The sequence below is a fragment of the Eurytemora carolleeae genome, unplaced genomic scaffold, assembly GCF_000591075.1.
Source record: "Eurytemora carolleeae unplaced genomic scaffold, Eaff_2.0 scaffold1652, whole genome shotgun sequence".
Lineage (NCBI taxonomy): Eukaryota > Metazoa > Arthropoda > Copepoda > Calanoida > Temoridae > Eurytemora > Eurytemora carolleeae.
In genome coordinates this window covers 1,722-16,605 of record NW_019397563.1, presented here as the reverse complement: position 1 = coordinate 16,605, position 14,884 = coordinate 1,722, and the positions used below count along the sequence as shown (strand labels likewise).

The 14,884-nt window shown below is 31.1% G+C and overlaps 1 protein-coding gene across 1 annotated transcript; it reads left to right on the top strand.

The window, feature by feature from the left end:
* The first annotated feature begins 3,198 nt into the window (after positions 1-3,198).
* On the top strand, positions 3,199-14,575 carry LOC111714920 (uncharacterized). Its single transcript, XM_023490154.1, has 14 exons — positions 3,199-3,403; positions 4,527-4,576; positions 5,714-5,761; positions 7,287-7,358; positions 8,108-8,160; positions 9,484-9,562; positions 10,002-10,062; positions 10,604-10,706; positions 10,932-11,008; positions 11,472-11,604; positions 12,440-12,521; positions 12,624-12,638; positions 13,590-13,733; positions 14,446-14,575. Exons 1-14 carry the CDS (start codon positions 3,268-3,270, stop codon positions 14,536-14,538), a joined length of 1,146 nt encoding a protein of 381 aa, XP_023345922.1. The 5' UTR covers positions 3,199-3,267; the 3' UTR covers positions 14,539-14,575.
* The last annotated feature ends 309 nt before the right edge of the window (positions 14,576-14,884 follow it).

Below are 14,884 nucleotides of genomic sequence, written 5' to 3'. Positions count from 1 at the left end.
AGTTTCGTTCAACGATACTCTTTTAAATTTCGGGCTCAGGGGGATGATAGTTCTCTACCTGTGTGCTCAGTTAGCAGTACTGTACACTTACAACTGTTTACTAATTAATATTGATATACTATAGGCATAGAGAATAGAATATATAGAGAGGAATTTACTAGAAAAAAGTGTAAAACGGCCATTTTGTTGTACTGTTTCCATACTGCAGGTGTACTTCACATTTATGCTATATAACCTGTTGGGCCCTGGAACATCATTTTATAGAAAATCTAAAATTATTGTTTAAAGAAAACCAAATTATGAAATAGGCTGGTTTCATAATTAACCAATGCCTTCCACTTTACAAACGATGATATAACTATAAATCAAATGATGTTTTTATTCACCTTTTTAAAAAATTCGAAATTGAAATGGATAGTACAGGGGACATACTGTATTAATGTACTCTACTGCATATAATTTGTGAACATTTACATGATTTGTACACTTTGAACTCCCTTTCAGGCTGAAAGGGACTGAAAAAATTCATACCGAGAGATTCTTTTAATTCCTCTCTATATATTCTATTCTCTATGACTATAGGTTAGGCCAGAATCAACTTATAACAAACAAATATGCAGTATGCATTCGGTATAGTTGATGCCCTATACATTACAATTAGTAAATGATTAGCGTACATCATCACTTTATACACTATAACCTCGATGGTTTCCTTACAATACTCTTAAGTATGTCAGTTTTCATTTTATAAACTCGTTACTTTCTTCTCTTTTAGAACTTAATTAAAGAAACACATGACGACTTCACGTTACATTAAGAGTAAAATTAGAGTCTTTATATGCATAATTATGGACATACATCCAGTTTTAATAGATACCTTAAATGTAGCTAATGTGATTTAATTAAAATGCTACATGTCCTCCTTTGGTATAACATAAGGTGACACGGACATCCTTATAAATAGATACCTTAAATGTAGCTAATGTGATTTAATTAAAATTCTACATTTCTTCCCTTGGTATAACATAAGGTGACACGGACATCCTTATAAATAGATACCTTAAATGTAGCTAATGTGATTTAATTAAAATTCTACATTTCTTCCCTTGGTATAACATAAGGTGACACGGACATCCTTATAAATAGATACCTTAAATGTAGCTAATGTGATTTAATTAAAATTCTACATTTCTTCCCTTGGAATAACATAAGGTGACACGGACATCCTTATAAACTAAATACCAAAAGGGCCACGAGTAACACCAGATAATGTTGCCAACTGAATGTAAGTAATTTTTGGACCTTAATTATTTTTTAAGGGAGTGACCGGCAATGTATGGTAGTGGTAGTTGAACTAAGAATGTAGTACCGTGGAGAATCATTTGATACCTATGAATCGTTTTTACGTTGCATATTTGTTCAACAAGAGCAAAAGTTCAATCTTAAAAATCCTCATTTAGGGATATTTTTTTAAGAATCGGTTATAAAAAAGTTATTCAATATTGACGACGAAATTTGCAGTACAAATTCGACAGTAAACTTATTCAGTTATTGTTTTCTGTAATGTGTCAATGTTCAAAAACATTTTCTGTAGATTTCCTGAAATTTGAAGAAATCTGCGAACAATTTCATAAAGTATAAGAAATTCAATATAATGATGAAAAAGAAATTTAATTGATTTTAACATTGATTTATTAAGAAGATTTCGATAGAGAAATATGTTCCTAAACATCTAAAATTAGCTTACTGCAGCATTATTTTTATATTTTTGTCTTCACTTTTTAATAATTTAAAAAATGGATTCTCTAAACGTAACCACCCAATTGAGTGAATTTGACCTTCGACTTTTCACTCAAACTCAGTAATTATACATCATCATTAAAACGTTTTATATGTCACAAATGAATCCTACAAATTTTCTCTACAATACTACATTCTCAGTTAAACTACAGGGTGTCCCACGAAACATGAAAGTTGGTGAATAGTTTTGAATGTTTTCTTCTACATACTGTATTAAATATTAGAGACTTTTGCAGATCATTTCTTTAAAAAAATGTTAACTCAAAAATATTTTACTGTGATATCAATTTTATTACAATATAACAGTCATATAAAAAATGAAGAAGACATTTTAAGCTATTCACCAACTGCAGTCATGTTTCGTGGGACACCCTGTACTTTACATTGCCGGTCACTTCATTTATTCTATATACATTTGAATAGTGCGATGTTTAAAAAAACCAATTTCAATTTTATTAAATAAAACCAAAATTGTCGAAATCTAAACAAAATTCTTCATTTCTCTGGTAACTTTGAAATTATTATAAAAGGCAGACCACATTTTAGAAATGTTTCGTGAGACATCCTGTAGCTCCAGAATTTGTTATTGTTTACTTAACACGTAATTAATGCAACAACTTCATTAACAATGTTTGCGTGAATAAAAAAATTCCTGAAATTTTTTTTTGATTTATTAGAATTTTTAAAAAATATATCGCATTAAAAGAACCCATTAAAACTGTCATAAAACAAGGTCAAATAAAAAAAAATACTGGATGTATTAAAAAATAATTACCAAGAAAATATTTATTTATTTTTTTGTCTTGGTAATTTAGTAATTTGATACAGGGTATTGACTGCTATCAAGATTTTAAATTGGTTAAAGTTATATCAGTGAACATGAAATCCAAGTAAATTCAGTCTTTTTTGTTAAATGGGAGTGTTCGAAAAAAATTAAAAGGGGTGAATCACGATAGTTCAGCTGAGCGTTTAGGATATTCCATTATGGAGTATTCAGTTAAAGAATCACGATAGTTCAGCTGAGAGTTTAGGATATTCCATTACGGAGTATTCAGTTAAAGAATCACGATAGTTCAGCTGAGCGTTTAGGATATTCCATTACGAAGTATTCAGTTAAAGAATCACGATAGTTCAGCTGAGCGTTTAGGATATTCCATTATGGAGTATTCAGTTAAAGAATCGTTTTTTATTATTATTCGACGACGAAAAAACATCAAATTTTTGCAGAAAACAAATAACATTTATCCTCCTAAATGTACAATTATAAATTTTCCGCTCTTTTTCAGCAACTATACACTGTAAAAACATATTCTAGGTCTCAGAGGAAACCTAGCACACATGTTTACAACACTGCACTCCTATAGTCTAGCCGGTCCCTTAGAGACTATTAGTCCCGCTAAGTAGTAAACATACCTTTTCAGAAATGATAATTTGGTTTTTCCATTAACGGTTGTATCCAATATAAGAATGATATCCGATGTGAACCCGAGTATGATATCCAATATGAAGATGGTGTCTTGGATATCAGTTGTATTAGTACTCTTGGTTCAGATAACTAATGTATCCAGTGTAGTGGACTATTGGAGTGAGGATTATGACACAGGTAAAAAGCATGGAATTGGGTAGGATTGAGATTAAATGAACCATAGATCAATAACAACACAGATAGAATATTAGATGTCTCCTTTTCAAGATTTAGGGGTTGTTCGTTCACAATAACCCTGGGGCAGTGGGAGTTACGCTCATGCGGCGTAGAACAGGTTCTCTCTTTGTCGTGTAATTCAACGCAGCATGCGCTTAACTCTTGTTGGCTTCTACCTCAGGGTTATTGTGAACGAATAACCCTTGAATCTTGAAAAGACAACATCTAGTGTTATATATGTGTTGTTATTAATCTATGACAGGGACTGTACCAAAATTTCAAGTTACCCTCTATGGTAATAAAGCAACGGTGCCCTTGAAGGTTTGTCTGATCAAGTTTGAATTAGATTTCTATGTTTTTGTTGTTACAAACTGTTCGCTTTAATTTGCGGTTTCTTTGCGAAAGTGACTTGCACATTTCTTGCTTTTAAGAAGTTATGCAGAAATTATCAGAAGTAAACACTTTTCGAGTAAGCAAAACGACGTTATCTTTCACGTTTTTGATTCGACAAAGCTTTTAAAGGCCCCGTTGCAAATAGGGCATTGTCATCTTTGCATGAATAGGTCATGAATTGCACATGCCTTTTTCTAGGAAAGCTTAAAAAGCTTTAAAATAAAACACATTGTCATAGAGATATTGCTTTATTTCAATCCGGCAATATTTAAGCCTCTCAGAGAAAAAAGTGTCAAGTATATTTTTTTAACACATTTTATTTTTGAAATTAACAGAAATAAAACGTTCATCACCATTTCCTCAGAAATGTTTTTGTTCCATCAAAGTGAAAATGTTATTAATTTACTTTTTATAAGGAAAGTCTAACTGAATTGAGTCTTTGCCACAAACTTAAATTTTCTAATCCCATATATCTATCCAACCTGACAGTGTAAAGCTTTGATATTTTAAACTTAGATTATTAGATCTAACAGAATTGACAGTTTGCAATATCTAACATCTACGACATTTGGTTGCCAGGAGTAGGGATTAGAAAATTTTAGTTTTTTACAAAGACTCAACTTTTTTTAAATTACGAACTTAGAAATTAATTTTGGCAACTTATTTTTTTACGTTTTTTTAATGTTTTAAGCGAAAAACTGCAAGAGTGAAGATCTAATCATAGAAATTAAACAAAACAAGGTAAAAGAAAGAAAAAAATGTCCTTGCAAAATCAAAAATCACACCCAGCTAAGCAGAATGTCGGAAAGTGTTTGTATCATTTGAAAAGTTAAAGTTAAAGAGAAAAACTTTGGCATTCATTTAATATCAAAGAGACATTTTTACGGTGTACACTTTATGAACAAGAGCGTAAAGTCATTTTGTAAAACGTTTCTTCTGCTTGACTCAAACAACAGGTGAAATAATACTTTATGATTTTCTTTAAAATTGTACACCTTTAAAAATGTCTCATTGGTATCAAATAAATCATAAATTTGTTATCTACAATGCTGCACTTTCAGCTCAACTACAATGTCTAGCCGGTCTCTCCCTTTAAAAGACTAAGGAATTGTTAAATGTTACTGTAAATCTCAATTTAATTTTAATGACTCTTAAAACTGGTCAATTAGAAATTTTAAATTAAGAGCTTCTAGCTGCATGGATGGGAAAATTATATTATAAAAGAAATATATTATAAATTATAATGTAAGTTGCGTTTCACAAGTTCAAAATATGGTCTATCTTTGTGATTTCGATTTTGCAAAAAGGTTTTTTTTTATATTTAGTAAATACCCAAATTCTTTAACCCTTGTCATACTAGCCCTCACCCCTTAACGTATTTTGGGTATAACTTAAAACATTTTTGATCTATGGCTCCTTTTTTGACTTTACTAAATAACACAAATCCCTCACTTCAAGCTAAATTTGATTATCTTTTGCGGACATTTGAAGTAGAGCCATAAAGGCATTCAAAAAATATTTATGAAATGCTATGGATGCTTAATTTTATATGAAGTCTTTTGCGCTATATTTACGGATTTTGAGTGAGAGATCATATAATTAAGTTAGTGGGAGTTGGAAGGCCCTTTTCAAAAAAGAACTTTTCTAAAAATAAATCTTAGCGGCATTCACGGATTAGTGGGAGTGTTTGCGAAAAACGAAAGTAAGTATAGGCTGATTTTGAATTCGATATTCGATAATTTTCTCATTATAAACGCAGTTAGTAGTGAATTGAATTCGATATCAGCCAATAACCGTTTAGTTTTTGCGAACACTCCCTTTAAAAAAAGAAAATGACATTAATTTCACATTCTGGTTATCACTGTACATTTGTATTAGACTCAAGGATTTTGTGAAGAAGAAGTTGGAGACCTCAGCGATGAAAAGGTGTTTTTACATTATTCTTTTATAAATACTTCTGGAACGAATGCTCAGTGCTGAATACGTTAGAATTGTGGATATCAAGATCAATACTTGATCTCGTCTGTTTGCTAATCTTATTTTAATCTTTCGATTGAATCGAGGATAGTTTCTCAAACTCAACCAATCAGAATGGTTAATGCAGAATTCTGAACAGCCGATCAGAAGCTGGGTATTTTGAAATTTTGAAAATTTTATTAGACAACTCTCAAAACTCCAGAAGTGATATCCAAAAAAACGGATTAAACAGAATTCAAAAGTGACCACAATGGATAGCTATATGAAGCAATCAGTAATAAGGGTATTCAATTCTAAATTGTTAACCTCTGATCTCCTTGAACTGAGTTTTGTTTATATTTCTCCCAGAAACTGAACACAGAAACATTAAGTATAGGATTGGCTAACTAAATTTTCTTTCACACCCTTTATGGAACATTGAAACATAATTACATAATATCCTGAATATTTTTAACTTTGTCAAAAACGGCACAACAATTATTTTTCAAATCATAAATTTCTATTATCAAGCTACAAAGTTAATTTATCAACACAATACAGGAGTAAATAAAAAATTTGAGACTTTTATGACAACGTGAAAATCTATTAAACAAACCATTTTGCATTAAATAAAAACTATAAAAGAACTCCAAACAGATCTCAATGGAGGGGAATGTTAACATTTCTCTCTAATCATACTTTGCTTGTCTGTTTGTTTGTATCGTTAGATCGGCTGAACCGATCGGGCTCAAATTTTTTTGTGGCACCTGACGTGACCCCAGGGAAGGTTTATAAATGATCAAAATTTAATAGATTTTTTTATACAAGTTTTTTTTATTTTCGTAAAAGTTTTTAACATTTTGAAAATCCGCGAATTATTTTTAGGAAATTTTTTTCTTCACATTTTACACAAAGAGAACATGCTCACAATTGAACTATAAGATGAGCGCGAAGCGCCTTAAAAGCCTAGTATAATTAAATATGAGGAAGTGGGTCACACTCTCAATTTTGGCATCTTTTTTGTTGACATTTTTTGTCTATATTTAGCATTAAGAAAGATTAATATATATTATATATATTTTTAAAAACTTAATTTCTTGATTCTATTTTGTTATCCTACAGTGTCGTAGTATATATCAATACAATGAAGCCGAGCTTTTATTTCAATTTTTGTTTTCTTCAAATCTTTCAAATGGATAAACATCAAACATGAAAACAGAACTCGTCTTTCTCGTATTGATATAAACGCCGACCAATGTAACGAAATTGACTGAGGACTTTCAAACATTATAATGTTTGAAAGTTAAACGATTTATATCAAAACTAATTGGCTGACACTGATTTCTCCCAAGGAGCTCTGGATAAATTGCTGTTAACGGAATTCTTTTTTGCCAAATCAAATTACACTTTTGGCATTGTCTTTCTTCATTCTAAAGTTTCAATTTTTATTTCAGCATTGAAAAGTTCACACATTTTTTTTCTTCATAAATTTCAGGTTTTTCAAAACTGCAAACTGAATATGGCAAAAACCTTGGGTTCTCTGTGTAGATCAACTACAGTGGAGCAGGTATATAATAATAATTTTGAAATCCCCCCCTCCAACAAAATAAACTCCTTGTTCTTCATCTGAAATTTACGATTTTTTACATTCAACTTTAATATTCACAGTAGTACACTTTAGATCTTTGTTTTGAGCAGAAATGTGGATAATATTGTCGTTTTTTGAATGAAAAGAGTAGAATGTTTGCATACTGCATTCCTTCTCTACAGTCGCATAATTCACAAGTAATTTTTAAAGAGAAACAGCACAGTCTCTTTATCGTTTTTGTCCAGACCAAATAAATTATTAAATACAATAGATAGCAACAGAGAAATCTACGAATTATACACGACGCCAAATAAGTGTCAAATAAAACAAGGAACACGAAATTTTCTCACATTAGTTGACATGTTTTCCAAGATTGAATAAAAAAGTGTAAAAACAGAAAATAAAGAACACTTCAAATTGCTCTTATGTTTCTTGAAGATATGCATTTTCTTCTAAAATTATCACTATTATTAATAATTTTGTCGGACACTAAAACTGAATTGACACTTGTGACGTCAGAATACAGCTGTACTAAGAGTGTACACATTTTACGTTGCCATCTGTTGTACTAGAATCTATTTGGTCCGGACAAAGGTTTAAAGAGAACTACTCTTAATCATACATGATTGATGACCCTGTTAAAAAGGAGGGTCATATAGAATTGCGTCGAAATTTCATTTTAAAGATAAAAAACAAGGTCTAAATAATGTCCCTAATCATATTTGTAGGCTGGAGAACTGCTGTACTGTAAGAATAACATGCAAACAGTTTGCTGCGCGAGGTACACATCACGTCAACGTTTACCTCCTCTCCCAACGATGGACTAGGGTCAATTTGAATTCAAACCGGATCGACCCCATGTATGCAGCCCGACCCCATGTACCAGCCTGACCCCATGTACCAGCCCGACCCCATGTACCAGCCAGACCCCATGTACCAGCCCGACCCCATGTACCAGCCTGGGGGACGCGCAGCATGTACCAGCCTGACCCTTGATCCAGATTCAACTTTAAAGGGACTGTAAAGAAAAATGAAAAGGGGTTACAGGATGAAACCTCAGAACCTCACGCGTTAAATGATATGTATAAGGCTTAAACAGCCGTAAAGAGATCAGTAGTTGAACTATGTCTACTTGGATCAGATACTTCATCTATCTGATGTTCCTGTCTCGAGAAATAGATATAAAACTGTGTCAAAAGTATACGGAAATCTATTTCCAAATTTTTTTTTATAAAAGTAGTAGGTTTAAACACGATCATATTCAGCAAATACGCAAACAATCTGAAAACGATTATATCCCACAGGAGTCTGAGAATCTCAGGTTTGCTCCTATTATAATTTTTAAATTTTTTAATTGGCTGAAGTTCTGGTACGTAACACGGACTATACGGACTATATGTAATACTATTATCAATTATATCTATTAAAAATGTAAAATAAAAACTAAAAATTATAATCGAAGCGCGCAAACCTGGGATTCTCAGGCTCCTGTGGGATATCATCTTTTTCAGATTGTTTGCGTATTTGCTGAATATGATCTGTTAAAACCTACTACTTTTATAAAAAGTTTTATAAATATAGATTTTCGTATAATTTTTACACAGTTTTATATCAATTTCTCGAGACAGAACATCAGATATTTTTCATTTTTCCTTTACAGTCCCTTCAGGCGCGCCCAGACTTTTTACAGTGCCCTGCTTATCATAAGCCTATTTGACCTACCCCACTAGCTTGGCTTCATGTGCCTCCCTAGGGCTAGACAAATTCTTTCCCTAACATTTTCGTTCTTTTAATCAAGAATTGTCTAAAACTGTTACCGTTGTTTATCGGTAACGGTAGGTGAAGATTAATTTGTCGTTTTCATTGTAACATATGATATATCGTTAACGAAAACATACTTTCCCTTCAAAACCTGTTTGTTCCACGTTTTAAAGTTTCCCAAAGAATTAGTTCGTTAATTCTAAACTTAAATTTTGAAAAGAAATTCACGGTCATAAATTTAAAAAAAACGATTGTTTCCTATTTCCGCTCCTCCCCCCCCCCCACCGTCTAGATAAAAAATACAAATTATGCTTCTAAAGATTAATGATGACATTTGTGGTAGGAATTATAATTGTACAAAAACTTGGGATACAATCAGTGAAAGATTCGTCGACAAAGCCATCAGCTTTCTGAAAGATCAGGTAAGACTTTGTGACCTCGTAAGACCTCTTGTTTTCATTTTGAATCCAAAGATTGAAAAAAAACCAGATATGCAAGATTTCAAACTTAAAGGGACTGTAAATGTATACATTTCAAGTGACCTTTCATTTATAGAGTAGCATTTAAGATTCACATTGGTACCTACTGAACTTTGTGTGGTAATCAACAACAAGATGTCTGTACTTAATTTTCCCCACCTTTAACAGACGTTTTCCAGATTATCATAATGGCAACTTCTAAAGAGCCAACTTCCCAAACGTGCAACTTCACAAGCGCCAACTTCCCAAATGTATATTTATAGTTTAGGCCTTCAAAGGCGCCGCACGCTGCAATGGGGGGCCGAGCATTGCGGCTAGAATAGATTTTCCCAGTTGCCGCTTGGGAAAGTACCTAAAATCATAATTTAAGGTTTTTTTTCAGGATAAATTTCTTGCGGAAGAGAAAAAGAAGGGATACGCATCGTGCCACTCTTTGAATTCAAGTATGTTGGCTGCTATATAGTGTAAATACATGTATGCTGTGCTATTACTAGACACTTTGGGCCCATTTTCTATTTAAACTTTTAATTGTTGCTCAATCTTTTACCATTTTCTTTACAATAATACAAAATTTTCGGGATTTACAGTTGTGTTTTAGTGGATTTTGAAAATTTTTCGAAAATCAAAAATATTGGATACAAATTTTACCTTCCCTGGGGTCATGTGAGGTCAAGCACAAAATTATGGCCGGATTGGTTCAGCCGTTTTGACGTTAATTGATTAAAAACAAACAGACATTATCCAAGCAAAGTATGTATAGATAGTTTGAATCAAATATTAAACAAATTCTATTTTGATATGCAAAGTTTTAATAATCACAAAATATTTAATGAATTCACTCGACAATATCTAAACAATGAAAATGTTCATTTTGGAAATTTAAACTACTTCAAAAAATGTAATGGAAAAAGCTTTTTATTGCTATTAAAAAACGTGTCAAAGCCATTAAGACAGATTGTATTCAAGATTATGCCATATACTTAGGTTTGGATGCCAGTATTTGCCAACAGGATTGCACAAAATATGAAGAATCTGATTTTGCAAAAAAGTGCAAAAATGACGAAGGATATTTCAAGTGCTGTGTCAGGAACACTTCTTATTTATAATGAATAATTTTTTTAATAAGAGAGAAAACAATTTAAAAAATTTGCCTAAATGTGTTTTTGTTCATTGGGGGAAATTAACAGTCTTTTATAAGTCTAGTCATTGTTAGAATAAGGAAGTATTGTCAAATATGTGTATATGATTTCTATAAATTATCAAAGTTAAAAAAGCGCTTTATAAAACCAACGATAAAGAATGTTAATGAAAGGAGGGATAAAGCAAATTGTCATGAGTGCAGATTTTGCTGTACACTTCTCATGTGCACTTTGAGAATAGGCGGAAACGGTAAAAAATTTATGAATGTTAATTTCTTTAATTCTTCTGATTAACTAAATTGAAACTATATACTATCTATCTACATTTTAAAACTTTTTCTTTCTGATTCTTTATTTATTGTTAAATTTTAAAATTGTTGTGTGAAATAGCAGCAACACTTGATCTGGACTAGTACACCTTATAGAGAGCTGTAAGCTGACCAATTAGAGTAGAAGTGTCCTTTGTGTGACCAATGGTACAAGAGAAAAATTTCTCCGAATTTGACTAATGAGAAAAGCCTATACATCTGTTTGACCAATGAGAGAGACTGATACTGCTTTTGACAAATGAGAAAAGGAGGTTTTTCTCGGTTTGACTATTAAAAAAAAGAGGTTTTACCAGTTAGATTTTATAGCTTTAATTCAAACAAGTTATAGGTTCACACGAATGCTTCGTTAGCCAAAAGTAAAAATATAAACATTTTATATTTCAGAAACTTACACGGCATTTTCCGCATATGAAATGCATGCAAATACAACGCTACAGGATTCTAAGGATGAAAATGAGAACAAAGCAAAAGAAGATTTTTATTTACCATCGCATATGTACAAACAGCCAGACTATAGGTAGGACAGTATTCAGAAAGTTTAATAAAATTAGAATCACAGTTTTCTTAAATTAATATTATGCAAATAAACTAAATGTGGCTTCTTATAAATTCAAAGTTGAACAATTTTATCAAATCTTTCTTAAGCCTAAAATGTATTTTCGATTTGCAAAAATATATTTTCAATTAAAAAGATGCTCAAATTTAAAAGCAAACTTTTTTGAAATACCAACATCTACTTGCAAGGATGATATGGATTAGATCGAAATATTTATCCTTAATATGTTTTTCTCTTCAAATGTTGAGTTTAGTACTTATAACAGTACATAACAGGACTTATCTTGCAATGATGTCTATTTCTTTCAACAGATTAAATTTGAAAACATCACAATGTTTGATATAAATCTTAAAAGTTAAAATTAGGGTTTCCGAATTTTCTTTCAATCTAATTTTCGTTCAGCCAACGAATATGTGAAAAAAACGAAATGTTTCTTTAAAAATTTTTCGCAACATTTTCAACCTTTCCTTCAAAATTTTTTTTTTTTTGCAAAAATACAATCTTCGTGATACGAAATGGAAAAATTTCTATTTTTATCGAACGAAAATTTAACGAAAATTTAACGAAAGTTTAACGAAAATTGAACGAAAATGAGGTTGAAAATTTCGTCGAAAATACATCGAAATTCACGAAGATTTTGAACAAAATGAGCAAATTTCGTTCGTTCATTTTCGCAAATGTCATTCAGCGAAAATTTTTATGACCCAACACGATTTTTTCAATGCTTGAAAAAATTTACGGAAACAGAGAAAATTAAATCAAGGCAAAATTTAAATTAGTTTTTTTTTATGTTTAGATGTCTAAACCCAGACAGCAATGAAGATCCAACTAAATGGGGAGCATATAATCCAAACCAATTTGCAATTGCATTATCTAAGGAATAGTATGTTTCTAATAATTTTATGCAATCTGAAAACTTTCTAAATTTTATATTCCACAATTTTTGAAAAGGAATCTGTGATACATTAGCTATGTTTTAGAAGGAACAAGAAAAGGTAATAATTTAATATTAATGTTTCTGAAAGAGAGTTTTTGGAAGTGACTTTAAAGTGTTCTTCTTATAAAGTATTTTTTAACCATTTAACCAAAGAGAATAGAATATATATTAGAGTGGAATTTACTAGAAAAAAAGTGTAAAACGGACATTTTGTTGTACTGTTTTCATACTGCAGGTTTACTTCACATATTTTTGCTATATAACCTTTTGGGCCCTGTAATATCATTTTATAGAAAATCTAAAATTAATATTAAAAGAAAACCAAATTATGAAATAGGCTGGTTTCATAATTGACCAATGATCATTTCACTTTACAAACGATGATTTTCCGTTATAGCTATAAATCAAATGATGTTTTTTATTCACCTAATTCATTATACAGTTTATTTAACAGATTTAAAAATTCGAAATTGAAATGAATAGTCTAGGGAACAAACTGTATTAATGTACTCTACTGCATATAATTTGTGAACATTTACATGATTTGTACACTTTGAACTCCCTTTCAGAATGAAAGGGACTGAAAAAATTCATACCGAGAGATTCTCTAAATTCCCCTCTAATATATATTCTATTCTCTATGCATTCAACCTGTAAAGCCATAATCTGAGTAATTGATGATGTGTTAATTTTCTAAAAAATTGAAAATTTTAGGGGTTTCCAGAGAGTAGCAATTTAATTTAAAAGGGTGGTTTTAAGAGCTACTGAAAATTTCAAAGTAATCATTTTTTGTCCCAAACTCACCCCTTTTCTCTGCTAAATACATCCTCATGTTCCTTTACAAAAACGAAAAAACAAGATTAAAAACTATCTGCATTTTGTAGAGAACAAAATATATATTAATCTCACTAAGCTAAAGGTTTGAGAGCAAATATATGTAACTATTTAGATAAAAAGAAACTTAAAATTGTGCTGACATGACATGACACGATACGATGTTATTTTTTAGGTTACCACCTACCCCTTCAACAACAGATTTTTGAACTTTGAGGACCCTGAGGTTTTAAAGTACATGACTGGAAAAAACAAAACTCAAAAATGGAGGGAGGTGTTTGGATATGATTTTGCATCAAAACAAGGCGATTCAGGAGATGTAAGTTGTTAATCCTAAAAGGCTTAGTGGTAAGGGTGAATTATTTGCTGATTAGTTAACCCAAAACAGGCCCTCTCAAGGATATTTTGCCCTAGCACTTTCATTTCTGAAACTACACCTTGAATTTTGTTATTCTTTTAAGAAATAGTAATTTAAGGATTATTTTGTAGCAATACTTTTTTAATGCAAAGGGTTTGCTCCACGATGGTAAAAAAGACCGGTCGATCTGTGTTAAGATAGGTTCAGATCTTAGAAAGCCTTTATGGGGTTGACTTTGAAAGTAAAAAGTCTATATCTGTTTTATGCTTTTTAAATCTTAAACTTCAATCTTTGATCAACTCTCACATTTTCTGACTTATTTTTCTTTTCTTTTTTTCTTTCTGAGACCGAATTTAAAGAATTTAAGTTGCGGCAAAAAACGCCAAAACCCAGTTTAGATTGAGCGCCGGGTTAAATCTTGAAACATTTGATACAAGTTTAAGTGAAACCAACCATAATTAAGTCTCGGCTTAAATTTAAACCGCGGCTCAAATTCTTTAAATTCAGCCTCTGGATACAAATTTTAAATGTGAAAGACCTCTATGTGAAATTATTGCAGAATAAACCAAATACAGTAAGAAACCGTATGTCCAAAAAACCAAAACTAAATAAACTTATAGATATATATTAAATTTTTTTATTTATTATACAGTTATTGATTTAATATATCTAGGTTCTCAAGAATTGTATAAAAGCTGAATCAAGTAAATTTGCAAAGAAATGCAAAAAAAGAGGAGGACTGTTTAAGTGCTGTGTAGCCAAGTAAGAAACTTTATTTAAGAATTAACAACAATTTTGGTTCATTTATTACGTAAATTTAGAACATAATTATGGGGTTCCAAAACTTTGAATTGGGGTTTTACAACAAAAAAAATTGAATTTAATACTATTTTTGTATTCTTAAAATCAAAATTATTGAATTCTCTCTCATCATTACATTTGAAGGTGCTAAATCAGTACTCGGTATCCTGTCACCATAGCTAGAAATTTGTACAGTAATAACCAGAAAACTCTGAAATAGGAAGAAGACTTTTAGACTCAAGTTACGACTTTAAATAGTCCAATAAGCATGGGACACAGCAATTGTGTAGTGTAACAGACCCATTTCTCTT